Source organism: Phocoena sinus, chromosome 2 (assembly GCF_008692025.1).
Source record: "Phocoena sinus isolate mPhoSin1 chromosome 2, mPhoSin1.pri, whole genome shotgun sequence".
NCBI classification, from domain to species: Eukaryota; Metazoa; Chordata; class Mammalia; order Artiodactyla; family Phocoenidae; genus Phocoena; species Phocoena sinus.
The window spans coordinates 59,315,279-59,339,846 of record NC_045764.1 but is presented as its reverse complement, the minus strand read 5'-3'; the positions used below and the strand labels follow the sequence as shown (position 1 = coordinate 59,339,846).

The 24,568-nt window shown below is 39.2% G+C and overlaps 1 protein-coding gene and 1 non-coding gene across 6 annotated transcripts in view; both read left to right on the top strand.

Annotated features, from left to right (window-relative positions):
• Positions 1–24,568, top strand: part of SCAPER (S-phase cyclin A associated protein in the ER) — a 523,563-nt gene that overhangs the window by 451,885 nt on the left and 47,110 nt on the right. For all 5 annotated transcript variants that reach the window (XM_032623630.1, XM_032623633.1, XM_032623632.1 and 2 more), the window contains 2 exons: positions 18,147–18,384; positions 23,485–23,634. In XM_032623630.1, coding sequence (XP_032479521.1) covers positions 18,147–18,384; positions 23,485–23,634 — 388 coding nt within the window. The remainder of the gene's footprint in view (positions 1–18,146; positions 18,385–23,484; positions 23,635–24,568) is intronic.
• LOC116750071 lies at positions 9,758–9,859 on the top strand. Its single transcript, XR_004348809.1, has one exon. It is a non-coding gene; the product is annotated as a U6 spliceosomal RNA (small nuclear RNA).

Here is a 24,568-nt window from a genome sequence, read left to right as displayed (position 1 = left end):
CGACCTATGCCAGGGCCCCATTTCCTGGGCTTACTCTTAGCATAGGAAGAAGAGGTGCCTATGTCTCACGTTCTTCCTCCCCTAAGGTAAGAAGGAGACTCCAAGGCCTTCATGCCTTTGGCATACCTTTCTGAGACCAGTTCTCTCTCTCTTCCTTCCATTGCTTTAGCATATCTTTATTAATTACTGTTTACTGAGCACTTGATATGTGCCAGACACTTGTCGAGGTATTAGGGATCCAGTGGTGAACAAAATACTCGCTCTATGGAGCTCACAGTCTAACAGGAGAAAAAGATGATAAACCAGCAAATGAATAAGATAATTTTAGCTAGTGATAGTGATATGAGAAAATAAAGCAGGGTAATATAGCAGAGTGATTTGAGTGAGTGGTCAGGGAAGGCCTCTCTGGGAAGATGACACTGAGCTAAGAAGGAGCCAACTCTGTAAAGATTGGAGGGAAGAGTATTCTAGTTGAGCAGAATAGGAAGTTGATGACTCCCAAATATCTGAAGTGGGTGTGTACCAGAAACATAGAAAGCAGTGTGCTGGAATGTGATGGGCAAGAAAGTGCTAGGAGATGAAGGGCCAAGAGATCAGGACAGAGAGAGTGGAAGTTTGGGTTTTATTCTAAGTGTGATAGGAAGCCACTGGAGGATTTTAAGCAGGAGAGCAGCATGATCTGATTACTTAAAAAGTAATGAATTTTTACTCTGTGTAGAATGGATTATAGGGGCAAGAGTGGAAGCAGGAAAGATTAATTAGGAGGGTACCGCATCACGCAGCCCAGATATGACAGTTTTTTCCTCCCAGTTACTCACCCAGAAGAAGTAATTGCTTTCATTTGGCAACACAACAGAGCCTCTGGCAGAGGTCCTTCAGCCTAACTGCCAAATACTAAAGATAAGAGAAGCCCAAAATATCAGCTGAACTAGCCAAAATCAGCACAGGACCCTTTTGTGTTTTACAGTGATAATGAGAAAACTGAAGATAGAGAGGTCAGAAATGTCCCATCTGAGAAGCATTCTTGGACAACAGTCCTAGTCTGTAGTTCCAAGATCTAGGACCATATACTCTTGTCAGTCATCCAGAGCCGCCATATTCTCACCTTTTGGACTCCTCCCTGCCCTTTCTCCATTCACCTTTGGTTGTCCCCAGACTGTCTTTATCTTCCACTTTCTTGGTCCTCCTCCCAGACCTCTGCCAGAGACCACAGTTTCTTCTTAGGGGCCTCACCCTTTACCTTCCATTCTCATTGGTGTCCTCTTGGTCTTCTTCTTTCTCCAGCATGTTCTAGGTTGTTGATCTCCAACAACAAGAATGTCTCTCTGTTTTCATCATCTATCACTTCTCTTCCCAGAAAGGTTTCCTTCTCAAAAGTTCCTCTTTGAATTCAACTGAAACTAATAACCAGGTACTTTGGAAATCCTCCCAAGTAATCAGCCAGCCTCACCCTACCTAATATTCTCACTATTTAATTTCTCCTCTATTTTTCCTCTTCTCTAACCAAATGTCCAGACTATCTTATAGTGCTTACACATGAATCTTTTCCACCTTGAGTTTTCTCTTGCTCTCATATCTCTACTAAGTCATCCTCATTCCCTTCAACAGGGCTCCAAATTAGATCTGCATTAAACAAGCTATTTTCTCCCTCTACTGTATATATAAAATATTGGTGTGTGTGTGTGTGTGTGTGTGTGTGTGTGTGTGTGTGTGTGTGTGTCTGTGGAGGAGACTATAATTTTTGAAGTAGATTCACACCTGTTATAACACCCCAGAACTGAACAGAATCTTAGACATCATCCTGTCCATTGCCCAGCTGAGTTTTGAGTGCCCTCTGTCACTTCAGTGAATGTATTCCTCCACTGATTGCAGAATAGTTAAGAATGTAATACCTCACCAACAGCCCATTTAACTTTTGGGTGTTCTGATTGTTAGAAAATTTTCTGTAAGTTTATCTAATATCTGCTTTCGGGTAGCATCTCTCCTCTGGTGTCATAAGTAACAGTGTAATACCTCTTCAGTTTGAAGATAACCTTTATATCCTCCAGTTCTGAAATAAATTTCCCAGTACTTTCAAATGTACCTCAGGTGACATTGTTTCCACATAGTTTTACCACACAATTAACTTTCCTTGAGAACTTTCTGATACATCAGTGTCCTGAATGTAGTGCCATACCCAGTGCTAGAACCAGTACTTCCAGAGTAGTTGTTCATTGCAGTGGATCAGGATAAACCTTTCTGGTTGTGTACGTTTTACTCCTCTTAGCTCAGTCAAAATTGAATTATATTCATGGGTAATCAAGCAAGACTGTTTCTTCATTTGAATGGATAGGAAGCTAATTTGCTAAGTCTTTTCCCCCTACTTATCATTGAAAGCTATATTCCAGTCCCCTGTCACTTACCTTCTTCCCATCCTAAACCTATGCAGTTAGTTTTTAAATCTAAAAATAGGATTTAATAGTCATTTCTATAAATTTCATCCTTTTTTAGTCCTCATTTATTTTTAATTAAACTTTTTTATTTTTTACTTCCTCCTCCTTGAAACTATCTTCACTTTGCTTCTAGGACACCACACTTCCCTGCTTTTCCTCATACCCCACTGGTTTCATTTTTCAGTTTCCTTTGATGATTTATTCTCATCTCCCCAACTTCTACACTTTGGAGTATCCCAAGGCTCAATTCTCAGACTATTCTATGTTCACTCACTAGATGAGCTGGCTTTAAATACCATCTGTGTGTTGATGACTCCCAAATATCTCAAGCCCAGATCACTCCTCTGAACTCAGACTTGTATATTTATTCATTTATTCAACAGATGTCTACTGAGTGGCTACTCTATGTCAGATACTGTTCTAAGCCCTGGAGACAGACAAAATCCCCTACCCTTGGGAAGCTCATTTTATCCAACTTCTGATCCAGTATCTTCACTTAGGTGTCTAATAGGCATCTTGAATTTAACAAGTTTAAAGCTGAACTCCTCATTTTCCTCCCCAGACATGCTCTATCCACTGTCTTTCCCATTTCTGTAAATGGCAGCCACATTCTTTTAATTACTCAGGCAAAAAAAAACCACTGAGCTATTTTTTACTCCTCTTTTTCTCACCCCACATTCATTCTATCAGGAAATCCTATTGGTTTTCCCTTCTGAGTATTTTTCAGAATCCAGCCACTTCTTACCACATCCATGACTACCATCCTGGTTCATCCACCATGATCTCTCACTTGGATGATTGAAACAGTCTCTTAATTGGCCTCTCTGCTTCTGTCTTGGCTCTTCTAACAACTTTTCAACCAATTAGCTATAGTGATTATTTTTAAACCAAAGTCATGTTATATAACCCCTCTGCTCAAAACCTTACAATGGCTTTCCATCTCATTCAGTAAAACCCTTATAATGTCCTTACAATGCTCTACAAGACCCTACCTGATCGTCTTCCTGTTTCCTCTCTGACCTCATCCCCCATTGTTCCTCCACTTTGCTTAACCAGCTGTAGCCACCCTGGCCTTCTTGCTGTTTCTTGAATATGTCATGCATGCTCCTGGCTCCAAGCCTTGGGACTTGCTGTTCCTCTGCCTAAAAACACCCTTGCCTCAGGTATCCACATGGCTTCTTTCCTCACTTTCTGTAGAATTCTGCTTAAATAGCACTTTAGAAAGGGTTTCCCCAACCACCCTATATAAAATAGCATCACACACGCACACAAACACACACACCCCTGCATCTTCATTCCCTACCCATATCCCCTGCTCTTCTACAGTACTTAGCACACCTGACATACTATATATTACATGTGATACTTGTTTATTTGTTCATTGTATCTCGTACACTAAAATGTAAGTTTTATTAGAAAGAGAACATGGATTTTACTGCTGAATCCCAGTGCCTAGAAAAGTGCTTGCACAGGGTAGGTCCTTGGTAAATATTTGTTGAATAAATGAATCATGAATGAATAGGCCCATGTGACAGAATAATGCCCCTCCTGAACATTCTACCCCAAAGCAAAATACACATTCTTCTCAAGTGTATATGGGACATTTTCCAGGATAGAATACCATATTATGCCACTAATTAAGTCTCAGTTGATTTTAAAAGGTAGACATCATACAGAATATCTTCTCTGACCATAATGGGATGAAGTAAGAAATCAATAATCGAAGTAAAACTAGAAAATTCACAGATTTGCAGAAATTAAACAAAACACTCTTAAACATTACATAATGATCAGGGATCAATCCAAGAAGAAGATATAACAATTGTAAATATATATACACACAAGATAGATGCATCTAAAAACATAGAGCAAATATTAACAGACGTAAAGGGAGAAATTGTCAGTAACACAATAATAGTAGGGGACTTTAACACCCCATTTATATCAATTGACAAATCATCCAGACAGAAAATCAATAAGGAAGCACTGGCCTTAAATTACACATTAGACCAAATGGACTTAATAGATATATAAAGAAGATTCCATCCAAAAGCAGCAGAATACATATTCTTTTAAAGTGCACATGGAGCATTATCCAGGATAGATCACATCCTAGGCCACAAAACAATCTCAGTAAATTTAAGAAAATTGAAATCATATCAAGCATCATTTCCAACCACAACGCTGTGAGACTAGAAATCAACTACAAGAAAAAACTGCAAAAATTACACAGGTGAGGCTAGACAATGTGCTACTAAACAACAAATGGATCACTAAAGAAATCAAAGAAGAAATTTTAAAATACCTGGAAACAAATGAAAACAAAAACACAGCAATCCAAAATCTATGGGACACAGCAAAAGCAGTTCTAAGAGGGAAGTTTATAGTGATACAAGCTTACCTCAGGAAACAAGAAAAATCTCAAACAAACAACCTATCCATACACCTAAAGGAACTACAAAAAGAACAAACAAAACCCAAAATTAGTAGAAAGAAAGAAATCACAAAGATAACAACAAATAAATGAAACAGGGTGTAAAAAAAAAATGGAAAAAATCAGTGATACCAAGAGCTGGTTCTTTGAAGATAAACAAAATTGATAAACCTATAGCCAGATACATCAAGGAAAAACAAAAAAACAGAGCACAAATCGATAAAATCAGAAATGAAAACAGACGTTACAGCCAGCACCACAGAAATATAAAAGATCATAAGAGATTACTACAAACAACTACATGCCAATAAACTGGACAGAAGAAATGGACAAACTCCTAGATATGTACTGACTGAACCAGGAAGAACTAGAAAATATGAACAGATCAATTACCAGTAATGAAATTGAATCAGGAATTTTAAAACCTCCCAAAAAACAAAAGTCCAGGACCAGACGGCTTCACAGGTGAATTCTACCAAACATTTAGAGAAGAGTTAACATCTATGCTTCTCAAACTTCCAGAAAGTTACAGAGGAAGGAATGCTTCTGAACTCATTCTACAAGGCCCACATCACCCTGATACCAAAACCAGACAAATATATCACAAGAAAAAGGAAATACAGGCCAGTAACACTGATGAACATAGATGCAAAAATCCTCAAAATATTAGCAAACCAAATCCAACAATACATTAAAAAGATCGTAAACCATGTTCAAGTGGAAATTATCCAGGGAAGCACAGATGGTTCAGTATCCACAAATCAATCAGTGTGATACACCTCATTAACAAATTGAGGAATAAAAATCATATGATCATCTCAATAGATGCAGAAAAAACTTTTGACAAAATTCAACATCGATTTATAATAAAAACTCTCAGGTACAGAGGGAACATACCTCAAAATAAGGAATGACCATATATGACAAACTCATAGTTAATTACATACTCAACAGTGAAAAGCTGAAAGCATTTCCTCTAAGACCAGGAACAAGACAAGGATGCCCAGTCTCACCACTTTTATTTTTATTTTATTTATTTATTTTTTTTTGCGGTACACGGGCCTCTCACTGTTGTGGCCTCTCCCATTGCGGAGCACAGGCTCTGGACGCACAGGCTCAGTGGCCATGGCTCACGGGCCCAGCCACTCCGCAGCATGTGGGATCTTCCCAGACCGGGGCATGAACCCGTGTCCCTTGTATCGGCAGGCAGACTCTCAACCACTGTGCCACCAGGGAAGCCCCTCACCACTTTTATTCAACATAGTATTGGAAGTCCTAGGCACAGCAATCAGACAAGAAAAAGAAATGAAATGAATCCAGATTGGTAAGGAAGAAGTAAAACTGTCACTCTCTTCAGATGATATGATACTATACATAGAAAATCTGAAAGACACCACCAAAAAACTACTACAGCTTATCAATGAATTCAGTCAAGTTTCAGGACACAAAATTAATATACAGAAATATGTTGCATTTCTATATACAAACTGTCAGAGAAATTAAGGAACAATCCAATTTACAATCACATCAAAAAATAAAAGAAAATAAAATACCTAAGAATAAATCTAACTAAGGAGGTAAAAGACCTATACTCAGAAAACTCTAAGAAACTGATGAAAGAAATTAAAGATGACGTAAACAGATGAAAAGATATATACCATGTTCATGGATTTTAAGACTTAATATTGTTAAAATGACCATACTACCCAAGGCAATCTACAGATTCAATGTAATCCCGATCAAAATGCCAATGGCATTTTTGACAGAGCTAGAACAAATAATTTTAAAATTTGTATGGAAACGCAAAAGACCCCAAATAGCCAAAACAATCTTGATAAAGAACAGAGCTAGAGGTATTACGCTCCCTGACTTCAGACCATGCTACCAAGTTGCAGTAATCAAAACAGTATGGTACTGGCACAAAAACAGACACATAGCTCACAGAACAGAATAGGGAGCCCAGAAATCAACCCACACACTTATGGTTTCTGTGACAAAGGAGACAAGAATATACAAGGGAGAAAAGACAGTCTCTTCAATAAATGGTGCTGGGGAAACTGGACAGTTACATGTAAAAGAATGAAATTAGAGCATTTTCTCACATGATATGCAAAAGTAAACTCAAAGTGGATTAAAGACCCAAATGTAAAACTGGAAACCATCAAACTCCTAGAAGAAAACAAGTAGAATACTCTTTGACATAAATCCAGTATTTTGAGGGATCTGACTCCTAAGGCAAAGGAAACAAAAAGAAAAGTAAACAAATAGGACCTAATTAAACTTAAAAGCTTTTTCACAGCAAAGGAAACCATTGACAAAGTGAAAAGACAACCTACTGAATGGGAGAAAATATTTACAAATGATGCAACCGACAAGGGGTTAATATCCAAAATATATAAACAGCTCATACAACTCAATATCAAAAAAAAGAAGCAAACAACACTATTAAAAAATGGGCAGAAGACCCAAAAAGACATTTCTCTAAAGAAGACATACAGATGGCCAGTAGGCACATGAAAAGATGCTCATCATCACTAATTATTAGAGAAATGCAAATCAAAACTACAATGGGGTACAACCTCACACCAGTCAGAATGGCCATCATTAAAGAGTCTACAAATAATAAATGCTAGAGAGGGTGTGGAGAAAAGGGAACCCTCTTACGCTATTGATGGGAATGTAAATTGGTACAATCACTGTGGAAAACAGTATGGAGGTTCCTCAAAAAACTAAAAATAGAGTTGCTGTATGATCCAGCAATCCCACTCCAGGGCATATACCCAGACGAAAATATAATTCGAAAAGATACATGCACCCCTATGTTCATAGCAGCACTGTTTACAATAGCCAAGACATGGAAACAACCTAAATGTCCATCGACAGATGAATGGATAAAGAAGATGTGGTATATATATATCCAAGGGAATATTATCAGCCATAAAAAAAGAATGAAATAATGCCATTTACAGCAACGTGGATGGACCTTAGAGGTTGTCATGCTAAGTGAAGTAAGTCAGAAAGAGAAACAAATACCATATGATATGACTTATATGTGGAATCTAAAATACGACACAAATGAACATATCTACAAAACAAAAACAAACTTAACAGATAAAGAGAACAGATTTGTGGTTGCCAGGGGGAGGCAGGATGGGGAAGGGAAGTTAGCTGGGAGTTTGGGATTAGCAGATACAAACTACTATATATAGGATGGGTAAACAACAAGGTCCTAGCACAGGAAACTATATTCAATATCCTGTGATAAACCATAATGGAAAAGAATATATATATACATATATATATGTGTGTATATATATATATATATATATATATGTATATATAGCTGAATCACTTTGTTGTACAGCAGAAATTAAACACGGCATTGTAAATCAACTATACTTCAATAAAATTCTAAAAACCACGAGATAACACCTCACACCTGTCAGAATGACTATCATCAAAAAGACCACAAATAACAAATGTTGGCAAGGATATGGAGAAAAGGAAACCCTTGTACACTGTTGGTATAATATAAATAGGTGTAGCCACTCTGGAGAACAGTATGGAGGTTCCTCAAAAAACTAACATTAGAACTACCATATGATGCAGTAATTCTACTCCTGGGTGGATATCCAAAGAAAATGAAATCACTAATTTGAAAAGATACATGCACCCAGTGTTTATAGCCACATTATTTACAGTAGCCAAGATATGGAAGTAACCTAAGTGTCCATCAACAGATGAATGGAAAAAGGAGATGCATACACACATACACACAATGGAATACTACTTGGCCATAAAAGGAATAAAATTTTGCCATTTGCATCAACATGACTGGACCTGGAGATATTATGCTTAGTGAAATAAATGACACAGAGAAAGACAAATGCTGTGTGTTATCACTTGTATGTGGAATCTAAAAAAATAAAACAAACTAATGAATATAACAAAACAGAAACAGACTCACAGATATAGAGAACAAACTAGTGATTACCAGTGTAGAGAGGGAAGTGGGGAAGAGCAACGTAGAGGTAGGGGATTAAGAGGTACAAACTACTATCTATAAAATAAACTACAAGGATATATCGTACAGCACAGGGAATATAGCCAATATTTTATAATAACTTTAAATGGAGTATAATCTATAAAAATTTCAATCACTACATTGTACACTCGAAACTAATATAATTGTAAGTCAGCTCTACCTCAATAAAAAATAAAATAAATTAAAAACTCATGGGACAGTAAAAGCACTGTCAAGGGGAAAGTGTATAGCTATAAGTATTTACAATAAAGCAACTAGAAATATCTCAAATCAGAAAATTAACTAGGGACTTCCCTGGTGGTGCAGTGGTTAAGAATCTGCCTACCAATGCAGGGGTCATGGGTTGGAGCCCTGATCCAGGAAGATCCCACATGCTGCGGAGCAGTTAAGCCCGTGCGCCACAACTACTGAGCCTGTGCTCTAGAGCCCACGAACCACAACTACTGAACCCCACATGCCTAGAGCTCATGCTCCACAACAAGAGAAGCCACTGCAATGAGAAGCCCATGCACTGCGATGAAGAGTAGACCCCGCTAGCCACAACTAGAGAAAGCCTGTGTGCAGCAACGAAGACCCAACACAGCCAAAAATTAATTAATTAAAAAAAAAAACTATACAACTTAAGGAACTAGAAAAAAAGAACAGACTAAACCCAAGCCTAGCAAAAGGAAGGAAATAATTAAGATTATGGCGGAGATCAATTAAGTTGAGAATAAAATAACAATAGAGATAATCAGTGAAATCAAAAGCTGGTTCTTTGAGAAGATCAATAGAATTGACAAACCTTCAGCTAGAAAACAAGAGTGAGAACTCTGAAATTACTAAAATCAGAAATGAAAATGGGGTGCTCACTTTGACAGTGCATATACTAAAATTAGATTGATGCAAAGATTAGCATGGTCCCTGCACAAAGATGACACTCAGATTCTTGAAGTGTTTTGTTTTTTTATAGTTGTAGTACAGTATTGTATATTGAAATTATAAAGGAGTAGATTTTAAGCATTCTACCAAAAAAAAAAAGTTAACTATATGAGGTAATGGATGTTTTAACTTGATGATAGGAATAATTTTACAATGTATATCAAATCATCATGTTTTACACACATTGAATGTTACAATTTTATTTGTCAGTTATACTTCGGTAAAGTTGGGTGGCGGGGGGAGAAATGAAAATGGGACATTGCTACCAATTCTACAGAAATAAAAAGGACTATACGAGAGTACTATTAACAACGTATGCCAACAAATTGAATAATTTAGATGAAATGGACAAATTCCTAGAAACACAATACCTACCAAGACTAAATCACAAAGAAATAGAAAATCTGAAGAGACCTGTAACTAATAAGGGGACTGAAGCAGTAATCAGAAGTCTCCAAAGGAAAGCCCTGGACCTGATGGCTTCAGTGGTGAATTGTACCCAACATTTAAAGAACTAACACTAGTCTTTCTCAAACTTCTCCAAAAAATTGAAGAGGAGAGAATACTTTCTAACATGAAGCCAGCATTATCCTGATTCCGAAGCCAGACAAAGACACCACAAGAGAGAAAATTCCAGACAGATATTCCTTACGAACATTGATTTAAAGATCCTCAACAAAACACTACCAAACCAAGCTCAGCAGCATGTTTAAAGGATTATACACCATGACCAAGTGGGATTTGTTCCTGGAGTGCAAGAATGGTTCCGCAGGGCTTCCCTGGTGGCGCAGTGGTTGAGGGTCCGCCTGCCGATGCAGGGGACACGGGTTCGTGCCCCGGTCTGGGAAGATCCCACATGCCGCGGAGCGGCTGGGCCCGTGAGCCATGGCCGCTGAGCCTGCGCGTCCGGAGCCTGTCCTCCGCAACGGGAGAGGCCACAACAGTGAGAGGCCCGCGTAACGCATAAAAAAAAAAAAAAAAAAAAAAAAAAAAAAGAATGGTTCCGCATAGGAACATCAATCAATTTAATAGACCACATTAACAGAATGAAGGGGGAAAAAAACACGATCATCTCAATTTATACAGAAAAGCATCTGATAAATTTCAACACCCTTTCATGATAAAAACACTCAACAAATTAGGAATAGAAAGAAACTACCTTCACATAATAAAAGCCATATGTGAAAAGCCCACAAGGAACATCATACTCAAGGATGAAAGAAGGAAAACTTTTCCTCTAACATCAGGACAAGGCAAGGATGCCCACTTCTGCCACTTCTACTCAACATAGTACTGGAAGTTGTAGCCAAAGCAATTAGGTGAGGAAAAGAAAAAAAAAAGGCATCTCAATTGGAAGGGAAGGAGTAAAATTTTCTCTGTTTGCAAATGATATTATATGTAGAAACTACTAATGATTCCACACAAAAAAGCTGTTAAAACTAATGAATTCAATAAAGTTGAATACAAAGTCAACTCACAAACATTAGTTGCATTTATATACACTATATACTATGAACAATCTGGAAAGGAAATTATGAAAATTCCATTTATAATAGCATCAAAAAGAATAAAATACTTAGGAATTAAACAAGAAGATGAAAGACTTATACAGTGAAAAGTATAAAACATTGCCAAAAGAAATCAAAGAAGGCATAAATTAGAAACACATCCCATGTCCATGGATTATAAAACAATATTGTTAAGATGTCATTACTATGCAAAGCAATCTATAAATCTGTACATTCCTTGCACTCCCTATCTAAATCCCAAAGTCTTTTTTTTTTTGGCAGAAATAGTAAATCCCATCTTAAAATTCATATGGAATCTCAAGGGACCCCAAATAACCAAAACAATCTTGAAAGAGAAGAACAAAGGGGGAGGACTCACACTTCTGATTTCAAAATTTACTATAAAGCTACAGTAATCAAAGCAGTGTGGTACTGGCATAAAGACAGACATATATAACAATGGAATAGAATAGAGAGCACAGACTTAAACTCTTGTATTTATAGCCAAATGATTTTTGACAGGGGCGCCAAGACCATTGAATGGGAAAGGACAGTCTCTTCAACAAATGATGCTGGAGAAACTGGATATCCATAAGCAAAAGAGTGAAGCTGGACACTTATCTAACACCATAACTTAAGATGGATCAGAGACGTAAATGTAAGACCTAAAACAATTAAACTCCTAGAAGAAAACACAGGGCAAAAGCTTCCTGACATTGGATTTAGCAATGATTTCTTTGGATGTGACACCAGAGGCACAGGCAATAAAAGAAAAAGTAGACAAATGGGACTGCATGAAAAGTTTTTTGATTTGTGCATCAAAATATAATATCAACAGAGTAAAGAAACAACCCAGAGAATGGGAGATACTATTTGCAAGTCATATATCTGATAAGGGGTTAATATCCAGGAACTATGGAAAACTCCTAAAACTCAACAACAAAATAACCCAATTAAAAAATGGGCAAAGGACTTGAATTCCAAAGAAGAAATACAAATTGGTCAATAAGCACATGAAAAGATGCTCAATGTCATTGATAGGGAAATGCAAATCAAAACTACAATGAGATATCACCTCACACCCATTAGGATGGCTACTATTTAAAAAAAAAAAGAAAATGTCAAGGTTTGGTGAGGATATGGAGAAATTAGAACCCTTGTGCATTGTTAGTGGGAATGTAAAATGGTATAGCTGCTGTGGAAAATGTTATAGCAATTCCTCAAAAAATTAAAAATAGAATTATTATATGATTGAGAAATGCTACCTCTGATATATATCCAAAAGAATTGAAAACGGTTTTGTAGACATGTTTATACACCCATGTTCGTGGCAGCATTATTCACAGTAGCTAAAATGGAAGCAACCCAAGTGTCCATCAGCGGATGATGGATAAACAAAATGTGGTATACACATATAATGGAATATTATTCAGCCTTGAAAAGGTAGGAAGTTCTGCCATATGCTACAACATGAATGAAACTTGAGGACATTATGCTAAGTGAAATAAGCCAGTCACAAAAAGACAAATACTATATGATGATTCCACATACATGACATACTTAGAGTAGTCAGAATCATGGAGACAGAAAGTAGAATAGTGGTTGCCAGGGGGAGGAAGGAATAGGGAGTTATTGTTTAATGAGTATAGAGTTTCAGTTTTACATGATGAAAGAATTATGGAGGGCTTCCCTGGTGGCGCAATGGTTGAGAGTCCGCCTGCCGATGCAGGGGACACAGGTTCGTGCCCCGGTCCAGGAAGATCCCACATGCCGTGGTTCAGCGGCTGGGCCCATGAACCATGGCAACTGAGCCTGCGCGTCCGGAGCCTCTCCCGTGCTCCGCAACGCGAGAGGCCACAACAGTGAGAGGCCCGCGTACTGCAAAAAAAAAAAAAGACTTACAGAGATGGTTGGTAGTGATGGTTGTACAACATTATGAACGAATTTAATACCATTGAATTGTAAACTTGAAAACAGGTAAGATGGTAAATTTTATGTGTATTTTACCACAATAAAAAAAATTAAGGGTGGGGGGAGATAATGCCCTGCCAAAGATATCTGTATCCTAATCCTCAGAACCTATAAATGTGTTGCCTAACATGGCAAAAGGAATTTTGCAGAAATGGTTAAGGATCTTGAGATGGAGAGAGTAGCCTGGATTATCCAGGTGGGCCCAGTGTAATCTCAAAGGGAAGCAGGAAAGTCAGTGTTAGAGAGGGATTTGAAGGTGCTATGCTGCTGGCTTTGAAGATGGAAGAAGGGGCCAGGAGCCAAGGAACAACCATACTCTAGAAGTTGTAAAAGGCAAGGAAATAAATTCTCCCCTTCAGCCTCCAGAAGGAACCCAGCTCTGGTAACACCTTGATTTTAGCTTAGTGAGACATTTTGGATTTCTGACCCCCAGAACTTTAAGAGAATAAATTTGTGTTGTTTTGAACAACTAGCTTGTGATCATTTATTCCAGCAGCAATAGGAAGCTGATGCACATGCCTGCCACTATTAGACTGTAACATTCTATAGGACAGGGGTCTGGTCTTCCTTGATTTTGTAATACATCACAGGTCACTGTTGCTGGAGCACAGGTACTTTGGCTTTTTCAATAGAGAATATATGACAGATAATCATGTCCCTTTTGCTCACCACAAAGCCTGATAAATGATGATGTTACTAGATGAAGGTCAGCTTTCTAAGACTGTCCCAGTACATAAGAGCCCACAGCTGGAATAACTCTGTAAGAAATAATTCACTTCTCCTTGAACAGTGAAGTTCACATTCATCATTGGGAGGGACAGTGACTTAACTCCGTCCACTCCCAGCACTATGCAGACCTTTGTGGGGAGTGTTCTGGATTCAGAGGCTAAAATGGGAGGTTCTGATAAGATGCCTCTGGGATTCCAGATCTAAAGGAGGGAACAAAGCCAAAATCCAAGAAGCTAGGAGAGCAGTCTAGAAGATACCAGCACTGAAGGGGATCAGGGTGGATGTTACCGAATCAGAAATCTGCGACCAGGGATACAAGAGCAAACAAGCCAGGAACAAATGGGGAAAGGGGGTTATCGTGTCTGCAACTGTCACAGCTGCTTTTTTGGGCCAAATAAGGCCTGTTACATAAGTGGTTTAAAATACCAAAGATGGAACAGACGGTAGTTGATTCATGCCCACACAAATTATTGCTTTTTTTTTTGCCCAGCTATACTCTCCTTTAAGGCAAAGTAGGGTTTTCAAGAGCTGTGCAGGTATATTGATGGCCCAGTTATAGTTTTTCCTGATTGAATCTCACAATTAATGAACAGAAATGAATATGCCACTAAGATCTCTAATCCTAGAGACCAAACAAAAACACTTTAAAATCCAGTAAAATTGAGAAGATTTTAGAGTGTAATATACAAAATTTCAGATCTGATTTTTCATATCTTCAGTGTGTTTTTAAAAGAAAACTTTATGGGCTTCCCTGGGGGTGCAGTGGTTAAGAATCCGCCTGCCAATGCAGGGGACACGGGTTCGAGCCCTGGTCTGGGGAGATCCCACATGCCGCGGAGCAACTAAGCCCGTGCGCCACAACTACTGAGCCTGCGCTCTAGAGCCCACGAACCACAGCTACTGAGCCTGTGTGCCACAACTACTGAAGCCCGCGCACCTAGAGCCCACGCTCTGCAGCAAGAAGCCACCGGAATGAGAAGCCCACACAACGCAACAAAGGGTAGCCCCCGCTTGCCACAACTAGAGAAAGCCCATGCGCAGCAACAAAGACCCAACGCAGCCAAAAATAAATTTATTTAAAAAAAGAAAACTTTTTATAACCTGTGCCTGATATGAATAAGGCCTTTTACTTTTTTATTATAAACATTTAGGCTTAAAGTGATTATAGCTGACATTTAAGACCAACAGGAGCCAGTTGCCTGTTCAAGGACAAATTATCCGTATTTCAGACTAAATCAAAAGTAAACATTTTCTAAAGTCCCTTCATGTCTACATTAGTCCTGTGGAAGCCAAATGCAGCAAACAAGCTCTCTCCCCTCCCTTCCACCCTGTATATTCTGTAGGCTAACTTTAAAATTGTCTTTTCCACAAAGCAATATTAATATACATTTTGAACCATTTCCACATCTGAGTTCTTGAATGCTAATTTAATTGATTTTTCTGAATCAACATTTTTATTTCATCAGAAGAATATTGCAAAAGATCCTGAGTTATGTTATTTTATAGTTTGGTATTTTCCTAAATAGGGTGGGGTGGAGAGAAGAGAAACTATTATGATGATCTTCACTTGCTGGGGTTTTTTTAATTTATTTTTTTAAAGAAGTAATAGCAGTGAATTCATGTCATTTCATAAATGCTTGCAAAGATTAACTGTTACAAAGTTTTCTAAATAATAAAGCTATATTCCTGAATATCTGCATTTGAATATGCTAATAATCAGTTTAAAAGCAACACAGGCAGTAAAGGGGAGGTGACCATTCTGAATCACAAAGAAGAAAAAATGTTGTCACCAGCAGTGATGTCACTCAACCCCAAGGTTCTGAAAGCCTATTAGAAATTAGCTTTAGGGAGAAATGTCTTCTGACTTGTCATTGGTTCTAAAAGGCAGTCATTGTTAAACAAACACAGACCCCTTTTTGGAATCTATATAATAAACTCAGACACATTAATCTCTACTCACGTCTTTAGTCGGGGTCTGCCCCTAACTCTCATGGCTATAATGGAAGGAAGGAAGGAAGGGCAAACTGAAATGACATTAGCTAACAGTTTGTGTAAAGGTTCAGATGTGCCTATAAGCAAATAAATATAATTTCTTAACTTTTTGTTTTTACTGAGTCCCATAAGACAGAAAGTGTCTCTCCGTGATGATCAGGATTACATTACAACCTCTGTGTACTTTGTTTAACAGTCTTCAGTTAACCCCGAGATTTGATTTAAGAAAAGGCATAGAGACGAAAGAAGAGGTCACCTCCTGTTTGGCCTGGATGTTTTGGTCTTTGGACAAAGCCCTGCCTTTAAAGAGTCAACAGTTCTTGGTAGTACCCCTGCCTTTGCCACTGACAAATGTTTATGACCTAAAACATCTCACTGAATCTCTGAGGGTCTCGGTTGCGTCATGTGTGAAGTGAGGAGAACAACACCTTCTCTACCAACTATGAAGAACTACAGATGAGGTGGGGTGGAAGATGTGAATGTACTTAGCAGGTCCTGCCATGCAAATGAGATGATAGTATTTCATAAGACCTGCTTTCTTAAGAAGAAAACAAGTATAAGTGTCATCCCACATTCTTAGACTATCAGAAATAGTGCACATTCAGGAAACAAAAGCTTACCACGGTTACGAATAAAACTATACTTTGATGAAACTAACAAATTAGAATGAATAATATAATCCCTTAAAAAAGTCATAGATTAGAAAACTAGGCAAGATACTAGAAACTTGCCAGCCAGCACTTTTGAATTCATATTTACTTAGTGGCATCTCTTCAGTGCTTCTGGGCAAATTTATGAGATAAGCATAGATCTTCAATGCCTCTCTCCCATTCTAGATTCCAGCTGAAAGGAACCATAACGACAACAACAGAAAAAGGAAAGGGAGGGACCTATATTAGTGTTAAAAATAGGGAAGGGCATCATCCTGTGGCAGAAACGTAAAGACACTTCTGCTCAGCTCTGTGCAGATCATACCAGGTTAAAGGGAGACGCTGAGCAGGGACTTGTAACTTCCCTTCCTGAGAAAAAGCTGTGTCCCATGAAGAAAGGTGACTGACCCACTTGGAACAGCCCAGAGACCTGAGGATTTGTGCAGTGGTTAGAACAAATGGCTGCAGCAGCTTACAGACCTTACATTTCAGATTCAAACCTGTGGAGAAAAAGTGAGGGCTTCTTTCCAGGCATTTCAGCCCAAGAATCTCCCTCCATGTTCCCCTTACCTTAGGCCTACATACCCTTGAGCCAGAGTGAATAGGAAGGGGGCCCCACCTGAAGCATGTTGGCTGTGGGAAGGGGAGAGAAACCTGGGTATGGTTTCTAGGGGCAAAAAGGGTGAATGAATGCTTAGCAGCCACATTTACTAAAATTGTAGGCTCTTGATCACTAGACACTTCACGTATACCTGAGTTCCAGAGTGAGGTGGATTTAGCAAACCCTTCCTTTCCTATTGATTTGAGGAATTCATTTGCCACTGCCATTGCTTCTTGCTCATCCATACTGCCTGCCACAATTGCTAAGCTAACTTCAAGGTGATTTGTACAAAGCTAATCCAGCACTAGCTTGTTCTTGAGAGCCTGGCCCCTACAACCTGTCCTGCCAATACTCCTTGATGATGGAACTGTGCCTTCAAAAGCGGTTGAAGTGTCTCCCTGTCACGGTATACCAACACACGACTGGGTTTTTGAGGCCTCGTACTTTCCCAGTAACTGCCTCCCCTGAGAAGATTCCCTTGTGTATCCAGAAAGTAAGCCATGGTGTTTTGAGTTCTGAGTCCCAACAGCTCTCATGGACTCTGTCCAGTTCCACCAGGCCTGGAATCTAAACAAAGTGAGGCTATCTAGGCTGCAAAGGGTGGAAGCAGCCTCAGCCTGGCTGCAGAGTACTCAGTTGCCACTGCTACAGCAGCCCGGTCTCCCAGCTGGAGAAAAGGGCGGGCCGCAGTGCACTTGGCTGGGGGGAGGGCTGCATTTACTCCCTGAGGTTTCTTGTTACCTTACTACACCACTCACATGGTTTGCTTTTAACGGTCTGCTTGTCATGTTCCATTTGACCTATAAAAATGCCAGCATCCTTTAAGTAGGTTTCTGTTAAAAAGTTGAATGTTTCTTTATCAGGTCACACAGCATATTTGACAATAATCGCCAGGATCCCACGGGACTGACAGCTGCTCTTCAGGCCACAGACCTGGCTGGAGTTCTGCATATGCTCTACTGTGTCCTCTTCCATGGCACAATCTCGGACCCCGGCACTTCTAGTCCCAAGGAGAGTTACGCTCAGAACACAGTCCAAGTGGCCATTCAGAGTTTACGTTTCTTCAACAGCTTTGCAGCTCTTGACCTGCCTGCTTTTCAGGTACCAGGAATTGGTTAACCAGCCAAGAGTTAATAATTTTGTGTAGATATGATGAGAGGTTCTTTTCCTGGATTGGGGCATAAGGAATAAGCTACAATACAGGGAATAATAATACGTACTATTTATTAAGCTACTGTATTCTAGGAACTGGATTAGGTGCTTTGCATATGCTTTCTTATTTGTTCTCATGACTACCCTACAGAATATTATTATACCCATTTTACAGGTGGAAAAGCTGGCAGTTAAGTAATTTCCCAGGGTTACACATGGCTGAGCCAGGACTGGTACCCATGGCCCCAAGCCTATGCCATTCTGCTACTTATAAATCTTCTGTCTTGATTTCTTTAGAAAAGGCATTATCATACCATAAACATTTAAATATTAAGGAAAGTAATGGTTTCTTATATAAACACAACCAAAATTAGATAAATTGTTTTGATTGATATGACTGTCTATGAATGATTTAACTGAGTTGTATCCAACGTAAAGTGCAAACCCCTATAAATACTAAGTTTTTATAGCTAAAGAAAAATTGCTTTATGTTATAACACCAGACTGTCAGCTTAGAAACAGATTGTTTTTCATGTAGGAAATTTAATTTTCAAAAACACTGAACCTTTGGAACAGAGCAAGCCCCAAGGAGTAGACTTTCTCTTTCAGTTTATTAACTGTCAAGTGATTTCATTAAAAAGGGAACAAACTTGGCAGATAATGAACCCATAATTTAGATGAATTGCTTTGCTCAAAGGGAAAAAGGTTATAGAGATACAAATGTATGAAAATTGTGGTCTTTGGCCATCGCAAGATGGAAGAAACACTTCTGTTTTGTAGCTGGTGACAAATGTGCAGTTCTTGTCTTCCTGTCATTCTCTTCACAACTGGAAATTAGTAAGTCGTATCATTGGATTCAGTATCTTTCAACTTTGTAGAGTTAGTTTATCCATCATAAGAACAGAAATCTCTTCCTTAGGATTAATGCTTTTCAGTTTTCAAAGCACTTGAACTAGCCTTAGGTGGTAGCTACACAATATGTAAAGCTCTGAGAGTTTACAGCCACACCTAGAACAAGAGGTACCTGCTCCAGAGAATGCCAATGGTTCTTGCCTCTGGGTTGAACGTAACATTTGTGTTTTATGAAGACCCAACCCCATTGTGTTCTGTCTGGAAACAGCTTAGAAATCAAGATATGCTAATTTTATGCCCTCAGAATATGGAGACCAGCAGGCTACCCATCAGCTAGGTCCAACTAGAGTGATTTCTTTTGTTACCAGGGATTATGAAAAGCAAATACCTAAAACTGTTCCTGAGCTCCTGGTTTATGGGTCTTCTGACCAGGATTTATACTGCTTCAGGGGTCACCATATCATACACAAGCATTTACATTAAGTCAGCCATTTATTCCATCAGTCACTCTGAGTGTCAGGGAGCCCCAGGTCCCTGCCCTACCCCCAGCCCTCCATGAACTCACAGCCTGTGCAGCCTTACTCAAAAGAACCACTGAACTCCAACCAGCCCTGCTCCCTCATGACCTTTAGGCACAATGGCCAATAATGTTAGAAAAGTCAAAAATCTATTTCTGGAGCCCTTCATGCCCAACTAAGATGAAACCACGACTTATTCCTCTGCAGCTCCTTGCCGTATCAAGCCCAGAATATATTCCCTACCTGAGCCGCTTTTGCCACAACCCCAGGAGAAACACCAAGGTGACTCGAGAGTTCGAGCCATTCTTAGAGTGAGATGCCCACCTCCCCAGGGGAACGTCCTTTTGCGGCTGGTTCCTAACACTTCTTTTGCTTCTTTCTTCTCTGTCCTTCCTGTTACTCCATATTTCTCTTAATTCTTTCCTGCTTTTTCTTCTTTTCCTTTTCTCTGTTCTGACTCTCCTGTCTTATTTTAGTCAATTTTGCCATCACTGCTTCTCATCCTCTCCCCAGACATTGTTCCCAGGTACCTTTTTCCCCTTAACCAGTGCATGGACCAGGAAAGCCTTCAGGGACCTTCCTCCTGGCTGCCATCCTTTTGGTGCCCAAAGTCAAGCACATGTTTTTCTCTTATGCTTCATCAGTGTGTGCAGGGACCCAGATACCTAGAATTTCTAGCATCAGGTCCTTTAATACATCTACCAATGATTACCTTACTGTTCCAGTTACTTTTATACATTTGAAAAACAAACAAACTTAGTGGGGTAAACAACAACCGTTATGATCAGAGATTCTGTGAATCCAGATTTCAGGCAGGACTTTTCACAGTGGAGGTGGCTTGTCACTACTCCAGGATGTAGGGCTTCAGCTGAGGGACTTGAATGACTGGGGTTAGGGGGTATGGAGAAGAGGGGCAAATTGACTCAAATAGCTGGGAGCTCAAATTATCTGCAGGCTCCTTCACTTTCATGTTTTATGCCTGGGATTGATTACTCAAAGACTAGGTTCATCAAGGACTATTGGCCAGAGACTCTACATATGGCTTCTCTGTGTGACTTGGGCTTCTCAAAACATCGTGGTGTCTGGGTTCTCAGTAGGAGTTTCCTGAGAGGAAGCTTCTGGAAAACAACTGCTCCAAGAGAACCAACGGAAGCTGCATGGCTTTTTTATGACCTGGCCTCAGAAGTCATATGGTTACATATCAGCCATCCTCTATTGGTTAAATCAGTCATAAACCTTCCAGATTCAAGAGGAGAAGACATAGGCCCCATCTCTCAATGGGAGGACTGTCAAAGATTTATAGTCATTTTTTTTAACTAACCACACTACACTCTGTTGAGCAAGCTAAAGCAAAGCATCTGATCATCATTGCTGTAGATAGACATCTGATCAATCGTGCAATGCTCAAGTAAATAGCATACAAATACACAATATTTGCATTGTAAAGCAATGAGTGAGTTTAGGAGAAAAGTATTATTTTTATGATAGATATGGTCAGAGAAACTCATATTCTAGCTCATTAAAACAACTTACTTGTCAAAAGTGAGATTTCAGGAGCTATGTTTATAAAGCACAGGAAAAGAGATTTTAGGTACAGTATGGGTCTGAGCTCAGAAAAAATCTGGGAGACAATTTATGAATTGCCTGAGAGGACTGAAGAAGCTGAAGAAGAAAATTGAAATGAGATAAATGGTCTGACCCTCTGAAGAGTTAGACAAGACAGTGTAAGACATGTTGACGGTTTGAGTCCCAGTGCATTGCAAGAATGCATCTCTGTAGAGCTGCTATGGAGAAGCACCCTCATCAAGACCACTGGGTCTCGAGTCAAGACTGACCTGACTTTAAGCCATCATACTACCAAGTTGTATGACCTTAGACAAGTCATTTGAATCCTTAAGACTGAGTTTCTCATTTGTAAAATAGAGATTAAAAACACTTACATCACAAGTCTGAGGTTTAAATGAGATTACATAAAGGCACTGTGCTGGCTAGCACATAGTAGGCCCTCAGGAAATGTGGACTGACTCATATTCTGAAGGTGAAGAATTTACCCAAACCATCTTGCAGATGTTGAATCAAAAGGTTAGGTTTCGAATGCAACATTCCCAGTGCTTCTGCACCCTTCTTTGAAGCCATAAACCTATGTGATTGTTTTGGTGTGAGAACTCATCGCATAGTAGCAACAAAAGGTTATCCATTAGAATATTTTCTTAACTGGTTCCATTTCATTATATACTAATAAGGCCGTCAAAATATTTTTCTCCCTTCAGCAAAGAGTCTGATTTCACTCTGAATTCATATTGGCACAGATGGCCTTGAGATCCCGGATATTGTATAGTGCATATACTTTGACAGTTTTTACAATTGAAGGTGGTCTCAAGAAACAAATCAATGTACTGACTTGGCAATTAATTCTGGCTAAAAAGGAAATATAGTTTCCTTGAAAAATTGGTTTAATTTTTATATTCAAACTTACATGCCCCTTGACCTGCTCTTATCAGTGAAGGTTAAACAGAGGGCACTGGGTCACAGCAAGCTGGACACAACTAATTAAATAAGGGCTGAGCTGAGAAGGTGTCACTACTTGATTTAAAGGAGCAGGGCCCTCCTGAAGTCTCTTTGGGGCTTGAAAAACATTTTGTCTCAGTGCAATGAAACAGAGACAGAAGGCACTCTTAAAATTTAGTAGTAATTTTGTTTCAACAGTATTTATTAAAAAGACTGTGCCTCCCCGGCTGTTAGGCAGAGTGGATTCATTGAAACTTCCAAGCTGCAAAGTATCTGACCTGGTTCAAGCCAGCCAAGACCTCAAATCAAGAGATGAGTTTAAAACACTGCCTTTTCCCACAGGCTGGCAGTGGTGCTTCATTCCAGTGTGGGCTGCGAGTGCATTCTGTGGGCCTCGCCTCTCCCCTTTGCCCTCCTGTCGCTCTGTCTGTTTGACATGTTTATTAAATAGACGCTTCAGGCTGCACAGACAGACTCAGGCTCTCCTCCCGCGTCGCCCACCACCAACAGCCCTTTGACTGTCTCAAGAAAGGATCCCAGAAGCCTCATAGCTGAGGGGGCTTCATGGTTTGTTTTTTGTGCTCTTTTGCGGGGGCAGGGGGAGGTTGTTGGGTTTTTTTATGTTACTTTGGGAGCACAAGAGCTATTTGAATAACTAATTGTTATTTATATTTATTTTCTATTTGAACATAAGTAAATAATTAGTCATATTTTTATCCCTGCATACAAGAAAATATTTTCTCCTTCAGAAAAAAAAAAAAGTATTGGAAGTTAGCTAAATGGTAGATTTACAGGTGAATTTTAGTATTATTATATTTTCCCAAATTTTCTACAGTGAGACTGTGCAATGAGAAAAAAAAATACCTCGTTAAAAATGGGATAAATACTCATGCTTTAGGTGAATAGTGTCTTGATCCACGTAGTACAGGCATTTGGTCTGCTATGCTTTATTTTCTGTCTTTTTTTTTTTTCAGTTTAAACGTTGCATTTATTATGGTCGTTTATTGGAACAGGAATCCCTGAACTGAACTGTTAAGCACAGTGCTCTAGAAATTTCATATGCTTTTCTGGCATCATGGCAGAAGGTGCACAGGGCCCAGGTGTGTTTTGTGATTTGCAGCCCTGGCTGTCCCTGGGCTGGGGAGTTCTAACTGCTCCTTGTCTTTGTTAGTCTATTGTAGGGGCAGAGGGCTTGTCCCTTGCATTCCGGCACATAGCCAGCTCCCTACTGGGCCACTGCAGCCACGTCTCCTGTGAAAGCCTCCTTCATGAGGTCATCGTCTGTGTGGGCTACTTCACTGTCAACCACCCAGATAACCAGGTAAGAGGCACAGGAAAGTTCCTCAGACTGCTTCCCCAGCACTGAGAGTGTGAGGTATTGGAGTGAGAAAAGGCAGGCTAGCCTGCTGGAACCCATCTGTCCTGTGTGAGGCCCTTTAACCAGGCTCCAGGGATATGCCTCTGACTTCTCTCCAAAGAGATTTGATCAGCACTAGACCAGTACTAGGACTTCCTCTTAAAGCTATAACAATAAGATATTTTTAATAAAATGTTCTTCTTAAGCCACACAGAAGCATCTACTCCCTTACCACATAGATCCTGATGCTTTATTCATATTTTTTTGTTGTTGTTTTAATGAAATAGCTTACATCTTTCAACTTGGGTCACTTTGCAAATATTATAGCATTAGTCTGGTGCTTTATGAAACTGCTCTTGGTCTTTGGCTTCTGCCTAGGTGCTTAAGAGGGTGCCAGATGGTGTTGGAGGGGAGCCTGAGAAGGCAGGGCTTGGGCCTTACCCCCTTGAATCACCCAGAGTAGTTTTGCTTTTAACTATTTTGATTATTCGGTTTCTAAGCAAGATTTCATTTGTAAATAGGGTTCTGTTGCTTTAAAAAGTTGGGAAATCTGTGTTACAGATTTTATTTTAAAAATAACAATAATAAAGCACTTTATCTTTTTTTAACTTTTTATTTTATATTGGAGTATAGTCGATTAACAATGTTATGATAGTTTCAGGTATACAGCAAAGTGTTATACATGTACAGGTATCTATTCTTTTTCAAATTCGTTTCCCATTTAGATTGTTATCTTTATTTTTAAAAACAGAGTCATGGCATAAGTAACATATCAAATTGTAATTCCTGACTACCTCATTTATCTAAAGCCTCATATTCAGCAACCTTAATTATGTGGATTATAGCTGAGAAAAGGCCTATGAACAGCCCTTAACCCTCACTCTAAGCTTACTGATTT